Consider the following 9,700-nt stretch of genomic DNA (forward strand, 5'->3'; position numbering starts at 1 on the left):
TGCATTCACCCTTGGACTTTGCACGATCGACTGCCGGGATCAGCAATGAACACGTAAGGGATCTAGCACGCAAGCTAAAGGAAACATGGACGGGAGTGAAACAGCGAAATCATCTATCCTTTCTTCAGCAAGCAAGACAACACGACCACCTAGCGGCAGTGCCACAGTATCGAGTTGGAGATCTTGTGTATCTGAGCAATGCGGTGCTAAAGAAGAGTCAAGTCAAAAAGTTTAAGAAGTTTTGGAATGGACCATATCCAATCTTGGAGGTGTTGTCGCCAGTCACTCTTAAGCTCAAACTGCCCTTTCGTTTGACTGTCGTTCATGTCAATCGTGTAAAGCCATTTCTGGGTAGATTTCCTGTAGTATTGCAAGATGACAAGGACCGACCGAGAGGCAGACCAGCTGTTCTCAACCCCAGGAAGCGAAAATCGCGAGGTCACTGTCCAGACGTCCGAGGCATCGCCACGTTCCAAGCGATCCTGTTTGCGACACCCCTACAAGCTGTGTGAACGTGTGTAGTGTGTGAGAGTGCAATGCCTGTGTTTATTTCAGGCACGTGCTTATGTGAATGTGTTGTGAAAATTTAGTATTGAAACTATTGCACGAGTGCACAGTGAAACTAAACCTTTTATTCCACAGGTTGCCACAACGAACTCATTTATTTTACGTTCATTGTTAACTCTAGTATTTAGAACTAATTAACCATGTTCATTTTTATTCTCATGTTTGCTATAATAGCGTATTCTACTAATGCTGTAGTAACAGTACCACAGAGTACAGGAGTTTTGTTTGAACCATGGTCAGACATGGTAGTTTCAACAAGTAATGCAAAACTTGTCCTGAAGTACAATCTGAGTGAAATCCAACAACAGTTCAATTCTGTAAAGAAGCAAATTGATCTAATTCGTTCTGTTAAGGGTAATGATACAATTTTGGAAATGGGTACATCATGGTATTATAACTGGATCACAGCCAAAATGCAGGTCGAGTCTACATTGCTAATTATGAACAAGAGATTTACTGTTTTTTAAAAGCTTTTGCCACACAAGACTTTAATTAGGCGTAAACGTGCCTGGTTTGATTTTGGACGGAGCATCCTTCATACTGTAGTTGGTAGTTTAACTAGTTGTGATCTACTGGAAGTTAAAGGCAAAATATTAGCTCTTGAACAACAGTCCAGTAAAGATTCAACTAACCACTCTAATGAAACTATCGTATTAAAGAATATGTAAAGAACCATTACTAACCACACAGTTTTCATTGGACAGATTGTAAAGCAAGTTATCTCCCATTTCCACGTAATTCATAGTGAAACGAGCGCAAATATCCAAGAACCATTCCAAAGATTAAATGCTGTGAGTGGACACTTAGATTTAAACACTCTTTTGTTAAGGATTTCTGATAGTTTATCAAGTGCTAGAATTGATGCCCTTAACTTAAGAACAGCCTTAGAAAGTAGTTCAAATGATTGTTTGAGCAGTGTACTACTACATCCAGAACAATTTTTACAATTCCCACAATCAATTGAGCGAAAGCTAGAGGCAACCTATACTATGATTTACCCTGTTAACTCTTACAATTTATATGATTACTATAAGTTAACCACCACATACACTTTAATGACTGAAGAATTAACTGTTATTGTTTCTATACCCATTGCTAGATCAAAGCATAATTTTGAAATGTATAAGATTTATACATATCCTGTGAAATGGAGACAGGCAGGTATTCATGTGAAGTACGTACTGAATGATTATCCACTGATCAGCAATGATCGAAGATATTTTGTGCCCCTAAATGGAAATGATTTACATATGTGTAAACGTAGTCATAAGTTAATTTGCCCTGAATTGGCAGTATTCTTAGATAGTAGACTGTACAGCTGTGAGAAATAATTGTTTATGAATCATCCCCCAAGAGATGATTGCCCTAGAATTTTAACACATGTTTATCATCCATTTCTTAAATGATGTTCTGAAAGTATAATTTTCTCATATAACTCCATCCTTGATGTCACATTTACATGTAAAAACTATGATACACCTGAGCTACCCTTTACGCTCAAATTGAATAATAGTGGATTAATCTTGAATGCCACACATTGTGATTTATCATGTGAACTATTTGATATGCCTAGTGTATTGGCAACTACATTTCATGCAATTGGACATTTGCCATTAACGAGAATGTTATCTGCTTATTACAATGATTCACACATATTAACATATGGAAAGCATTCCTTATCAAGTTTTTCTGAAGACAATAATTTAATTAAGGATATACATGAAAATTTAATTTCTTCCAATAATGAGTTAAACTTCATTGAAGCAGCAAATAGAATTAAGTCCTTCAATTCATCCAGTAATGTTAATGCATACTTGATTGTCAGTATTGTGTGTTTATTGCTTTTACTAATTTTTCTTTTGTCATGTATGAAACTGTCATCCTGAAGCCACACTTCTCTGTGCCGAATGTTACTGAGGGAAGGATGGGGAAGGCAATCGGCCATGCTCTTTCAAAGGAACCATCGTGGCACCTGCCTGAAGCATCTTATGGAAATCACGGAAAACCCAAATCAGGATGACTGGATGTGGGAGCAAGAGTGTGACCGCAGAATTTTGAAAGTAGAGGAAGAACATACAGTATGGAATCTTCTTGATCATATTCTTACCATGGGACCTATTTTTTTTTTTTTAGAGCACTGCTACTTCAAGAGAGAAGAATCAAACAGCTATCAGACAGACAGGGCATCACTACCTTCTTTGATGATAATTACAATGATGCATACTGATTTTTCTGTTGATTTTACATGTGTAAGTCAAGGTGAAATTCAAAGTGCACATTGGCAGCAGAACTGAATTAGTATTTTTACTGCTATGATTTGGCTTTCATGGTACTTCTCACTCCTGTGTGTTGGTATCTGATAATCTGGACCACACAAAAAACACAGTCGTCCCTGTTGTTGATAGACATCTTGAAGAACTACCAAATAATACCAGAGAAGTTACAATCTGGTCAGATGGTCCATCTTCCCAGTTTAAAGATAGATATAATGCAGAGGCTTTGAAAGCTCTAAGTAAGAGTCAAGGCAAATAGTTATACGCAAGTACTTTGCAACTTTTCATGGGAAGGGGCCAGTTGACAACTGGTGAGGCTGTCAAACACCAAATTTGGTCTCATGTGAAAAGCATGAAATTTATTGTAAACAATGCAACTGATTTTGTAAAAGCATTGTTAAATTCTTCTAATGTGACAGCAGTTCTCATGGGTGAAGAAGACTGTAGCAAAAAAAACACACAAACCACTACACCTCCTAGCCTCAATCAAGAACTGCAAACCTTTCTTGACTGTCACTAAAATTAATCACTTGGAACACTACAATACTGAAGATGTAGAACACACTTTTTCATCAGTTGCAAATGAAAACACTAACAGAACAGAAAAATCACTAGATTTACATGTTGATGATTGGGTGGTTGTAAAATATGACAATATGTTTTCCAGGTAATGTTACTAAACTGAAAATGGTGAGTTTAAGGTTGATGTTATGATAAAAGATGGGAAGCTTTGGAAGTGGCCTAAAATTGAAGATGAGATAAACTACACTAGTGACAAACTAATCAGAAAACTGAACCCTCCAATTGCAGTAAATTTCTGTGGTTATTTCAAGTCTGAGTACGATATGTGATAACGCAATGTGAGTTACCAATTGTAATGTGAGTTACTTGTTCATTATTTCTTTATTCTGTTTTATTAGAGATTGGATGTTTAAAATTTTGTTAAAATGCTTCTAGGATCTTCTGGTACAGTGAATAAAACTTCCAAGAAGTGTTTACATAAAACAGAGCAGACATTTGTGTTTAATTAATCATATGCACGACCCATTTCTTGGAAATGTAATACAAGTTACAAAGAATAATTATAGGATTTCATTATATAAACATAACAATGTAAAAATTATCGAGCTCCAACTCTGTAGAGCATTCTGTATAAAGCATGTTTTGATTCATAAAACATTTAATACAAACATTTCCTTCTGTTAACTGTCAAAGGAATATATTGTAAACATTTCTTCATAGCACGAGTTACCATGGAATGGCCCTTACTTTTTCTAGGGCATTGGCGATTACTTTTTCTATGGCACTGGCAAAACAAACATGGAATGAAGTATATATGGAAAACAATGCAGAAGTTATGTTCTCTAAATTTTGCACACTGTTCAAATTAATTTTTGAAAAGTTATTTCCAAAAGTAGGCTCTTCAACAGCAGCAGCAGCTGGGTAACTGTGGGTATCAGAAAGTCCTTCCACACATTAAAATTTCTCGATTCTTTGCAAAAGCACTACACTATTCCACAGTTCATAAATTACTTTCACAGGTACAGAAAGATGTGCTACTTGGTACAGCAAGCAGCCATTCCATGACAGAAAATAAAAGAAAAGTAGTGTGGGATGTCAAAAACATAAGGATACAAAATGCACAGACAAGTTTAGCAACATACAAATCAAACCTGGAAGTAAAGTATTAGAAAATCAACAAGAACAGGCAAGTTTTGTAAATTACTATTTCTGAATCAATCACGAAGGGTAGACTAATCATTTAAATGAATAAATACAACCTTTTACTAAACGAAACACTGTTTCATATCTGAAATGGGAGAAGTATCAGCTATTGCAGATTTCACCAAGGTGGTACTTGATGCTGTTGACAAGGGTGATTGTGTTACAGATATATATTTATAGACTTCCCAACCAATCTGTTGCGTATGCCAGAGACAACATTAGCAAATATTTTACTAACAGTTCCATACCTAATCATAGCAAGTTTGATAAATAAGAAGAAAACAATTTAAAAGTTTCAGAAATTTTTATGTTGCTTGCCAGATGTTCTATTCCCCTAAATAGATTATCAAAACGATTTTTACGGGTATTTACGTCAAACTTTTCAAAATCGAAGTATTAGGCCCATTCAGCCGGCTACGAAAAGCCTACCATTATTCTCAAACTGGAAACAATTGATGTCTAGAATCTTCATCGACGGTCGTTAATGCAAATGACTGCGGGATATAAATGTTTCAACACCTCACTATTTACGCTACTTTGTGCGCCTCAACGAATAATGTCTCCATCGAAGTAGAATGGTTACGATACATGACAATCAATACATAGTTACCAGTGTTTGTGTCACGAATAATGGTGCTATCTACGCGTGAAATTATCAAGTGAGCTAAAGTACGACAGGAAATGATGATGACAAGCAATATAAAACCTGAGGTGTCAAAATATTGCAAGCCAAATATAACCAACTTCTTGCACTTACCCATTTTGTAAGCTCGAAATATATGCTGCTCCGACCTCGTAAAGTCCGTGCAACATGTTTTATTGTGACGACACAGAAAAATTACGAATATTTAAAATAACTTGTCAACACATCAAATCGTACTGACAGTAAAAACAAACATACATCGCTCACTTCAGACGACACACAACTTTTCGCAAAGATATAGCGAAGCGATTACACAACTGAACCATTGGCCAAAGACAAAATACCACAGCATCAAAACCAGTAATCGCTGAAAAAAAAAAAGAAAAAATTACACACACACACATAGTCACACACAGAAATCAAAAAAAGTTTTGCATCACCTCGGTTCCGAGAGTTCCGGAACCTGTACAGAAAATCGGAGTAGAGATCAACTTAAACATCATTTCCTCCCTTTTCATTGCTCATGAAAACCACACACCGCATGTTGTACCACCATAAAGCGAGACCTTCAGAGGTTGTGGTCCAGATCGCTGTACAGTGTACATACCGATAGCTTTCCACTGGCTCAAATCAATCTGTGATCATACGTTACCCTTTTTTGTACACTTTCAATATCCTGTGGTAGTCCTACTTTGGTTTTGAGCTTCCACGCTAGAACAGTATTCTAGGTTTGAATAAGTATCTGCAAGAGCATCTTGGGTGCACTCTAGCCATAATTCTGATGACTCTTTTCTGTGCAATAGAGACTTTGTTTGCTCATGACTGGTTACCCCAAAACATTATGCCATATGTCATAAGTGAATGGAAATATCCTAGGTATGCAGCTTTAACTGTTTCCAAATCAATAACAAATGAAACTGATCAATTGGCAAATGCTGCTGAAATCAGTCTTTTACATAGGCCGTTGAAGTGAACTGACCATTTTAGATTGTTGTTCATGTGTAATCCCAGGAAAGACTCAACCCTCAATATTTCTCTGTCATCACATTTTATTTGAATATTTTTCCTGTTTTTTATTTGCTGAATGAATTGAGTCTTGTTCACAATGAGTGAGAGATCATTTGAATTGAACCAATCTAGAGCATCTCTGAACACAGTGGTTGCAGTGTTCTCTAGACTGCAATTGAATAGTTTCTCAGTCTTAATGGTTGTGTCATCAGCAAACAGGGTGGAGTGTGCTTTTTGTGTCATACAGCATGGCAGATCATTCATAAAGATGAGGAACAGTAAGGGACTCAGCACCGAGCCCTGTGGCACTCCACATATTACTTTGCCCCAGTCAGAGCAAGCAGGTGCCATTGCAGAATTGTTCAATACTACCTTCTGTCTCCTGTCGTCTAGATATGACTTGAACCACATCCTTGCTTTACCACTTAATCCATAGTGCTCAGGCTTTGTAAGTAGAATTTTGTGATCTACACAGTCAAATGCTTTAGATAGAACACAGAGTATTCCAGCTGGTGACATTTTATTGTTTATGGATTCAAGTAGTTGGTTGACAAATGAGAAAATGGCGTGTATAGTTGAAGTATCCTTTTGGAATCCAAAGTGATTTTTATTAAGGATTTTATTCTTATTAAGATGATCCATGGTTCTCTTGAATATTAGTTTCTCTAGGATTTTAGAGAGACTTGTTACCAATGAAATTGGCCAGTAGTTGGAAACATCAGCTTTATACATTTTTTGAACCATGGTTTCACAATTGCATTATGATATTTGAGTCTATTAGGGGCAGTACTTTGATTTATGGGCTCATTAAATATGTCACAGAGAACTTCAAGAATAAATTTGCAGCAGTGCTTCAGTACTTTGATAGATGTATTATCCACACCAGTAGAATTTTTATTTTTCATTTACCTTATTATCTCCTCAATCTCTTCAGTTGTAATATAGGGTACATGCATGTAACTACTTTTGTTCTGCACTGCTTTTTGTAGAAGACTGATGGCTTCAACTCCACACCTTATACAACCAATTTGATATGCTACTGTCAAAAAATGGTTGAAGATATTGGCAATTAATCACCTTCAACTATCATGCTTCCATTATGACACACTTCGATACTGTCTGTAGCTTCTGTAATTTTCCCTGTATCACTTTTGACCGCTTCCCAAATAGCTTTTTTTATCACTTCAATTGTTAGTTTCAGATTTAATAAACATGATCTTGGATTTTTAATGAAACTTTTTAGGATGCTACAGTATAACTTGTAGTGCTTCCTATCCAGAGGTTTTTAGAATTTCTGGTTGAGACATAAAGCATTCGCTTTCTTTTACTGGATGTTTTGATTCACTGAGCCATTGTCTTCTGTAAGCACTGAGATTGGAACAAATTCATTCAGGAATATGCTAAATTTATCATTGATGTCTTTAACCTGCTATACTGTGCTCCATTTCAACTGCTGCAAATGTCTGCTGAAGGTTTCCAGTTTCTCACTATTGATTAGTGTAAAAGCTCTATTGGTAAAACTGCTCTCGTTAGCCAGGCTTACATAATGAACGTTTAACAACTCCTCATCATTGTCAGAAAGGCCATTTAAGATTTGTGTTACACATATGTTATCAATTCTGTTATTGTCTACAAATATATTGTCAATTAGACTTGTGCAGTTCTTAGTCACCCTTGTGGGAAAGTCAACAATTGTCCTCAGTTTAAAAGAGCTCATTAATTCTCAAAATCTTCCTCAGTTTTTGATTGTATAGTTTTAAAACTTATCATGTGGGTTTTCGAAATGTTTAGCCTTAAGCCATTTAGACTGAACCATGTTTACAAATTACTTAAAGTATTCATGACACTCTGTGGTATATTGTCAGAATTTTCATTTTAAATTAAGGCACAAATATCATCTGCAAACAAAGTTAAATGAGTATTTATATTGAGAGACAAGTCATTTACATGGAATAGGAATAAAATGGGTCCAAGGTTTACAAGTAAGGAAATTTACAACAAAATCACCAGGCATGGTTATTTCTTTGTTTTTTTGAGAACAGGTGAGTTAAAAGTGATTCTATTTGCTTGAGGAATATACTAAGCTTTCCTGAGGGTGCTCTGTAAACAGTAATCACATAAACAGGCTAAGTATTAACTTGGACCTCAATGCAACAAGCCTCAGAATAATTTTGTACATCTACAGACTTGTACACTATATTTTATTTAACATACATTATTACTCCACCTTTATACATTGTATTTCTATTGTAATAAGCTGCTAGCTTGTTTATATATAATTGCACCATTTTAATCCTTTCCATCAAATGATGTTCAGTAAAACGTAATACATGGCCATTTTTTATTGCATCAGTGTCATTAATGCAGATGAAAAATACGAAATTTGTCATTTCCTGAACTCTTTGTTCTGATGTAACTGTTTTGTTGTAAATTGAAATTAGTGATTATAGGCAGCGTACCTACAGATTTTTGAGTCAATTAGTCCTGGAACTGAGGCTGGGTACCAAAAATCATGTAGAGTTGCGTGTTTCCTGGTTCTTGTGTTTCTTCTGCTTGCCTCTGTTACTGCTGATGATGGTGGAGACACATCAGGTGGAGCAGGGTTGTACACTGCTGTTGATTGTGGAGGGACTAAGACTGATTAAACATCTTGAGCCACTGACGGAAGGTCAACAGTAGATGAAATTTCTACCACTGCTGCTGGTGAATGCAGGGGGATAGCAGTTGCAGATTTGATGGCTGCGTTTTGAGATTCCACTGCTGCTGTACCTGAAGTCTGTGGTAGTGTTCCTGTTGAGTAATCTGTTGTTTGCACAGATATGGATCAATACTTTTCACAGCTGGCAGGGGAATAAGGATACTGTTTACTTTACTTGTTGATAGAACTGCTTTCATTGCAGCACACATGGCATCTTAACCCCTGTTATTTTGGTGCAGACCATGTTTTGTAAAGTGCTCTCTCAGAGAGCTGTCAACTGGTGTGAAAGTTGCACTGGGAAATGATTTACAAATTTTTCTTAGTTTCCTATTAGTGTTCGTGATTTCAATATTAATGCACAATTTCCATTACATCATGCCTCCATGGAATAGCAACAACAAAAAAGGTAATTTGTGGGTTATTTCAAAGTTTGTCTTTCAAAACCCTCATTGCCCATCTCCTTTCATTACAGTAGACTTTGTTTGCACCTCCTGTCACAATACACTTGCTTCCAGACTGTAAGAAGCTTTCACAGTTTTTTAGAATTTCAGATAAAGGCACTCCTGGTTTGACAATGCCAGTTACATCAAGTCTTTGGAGAGCATTACATAAAATTTCCGCGATCCCTTTACATGTAATGTGATTGTTCTGTTTCATGTCCCTGCAGATTGTTACACACTGGTATTTGTATGTGATTTCAGTTGTGATTCATTAATTTGTAATCATAAGATACTAGATTTTTCATTTCCTAAAGCACAAAATTTCAACTTTCTGAAAATTTAAAGT

The 9,700-nt window shown here is 36.2% G+C and overlaps 1 protein-coding gene across 1 annotated transcript in view; it reads right to left on the bottom strand.

Annotated features, from left to right (window-relative positions):
- Window positions 1-5,502, bottom strand: part of LOC124555666 (glucose-6-phosphatase 3) — a 145,295-nt gene extending 139,793 nt beyond the window's left edge. The window contains exon 1 of the mRNA XM_047129654.1: window positions 5,323-5,502. Within this exon, the coding sequence (XP_046985610.1) occupies window positions 5,323-5,378 (56 nt within the window). The 5' untranslated portion in view covers window positions 5,379-5,502. The remainder of the gene's footprint in view (window positions 1-5,322) is intronic.
- Window positions 5,503-9,700: the final 4,198 nt, after the last annotated feature.

This window comes from Schistocerca americana, chromosome X, assembly GCF_021461395.2.
Source record: "Schistocerca americana isolate TAMUIC-IGC-003095 chromosome X, iqSchAmer2.1, whole genome shotgun sequence".
Classification (NCBI taxonomy): Eukaryota; Metazoa; Arthropoda; class Insecta; order Orthoptera; family Acrididae; genus Schistocerca; species Schistocerca americana.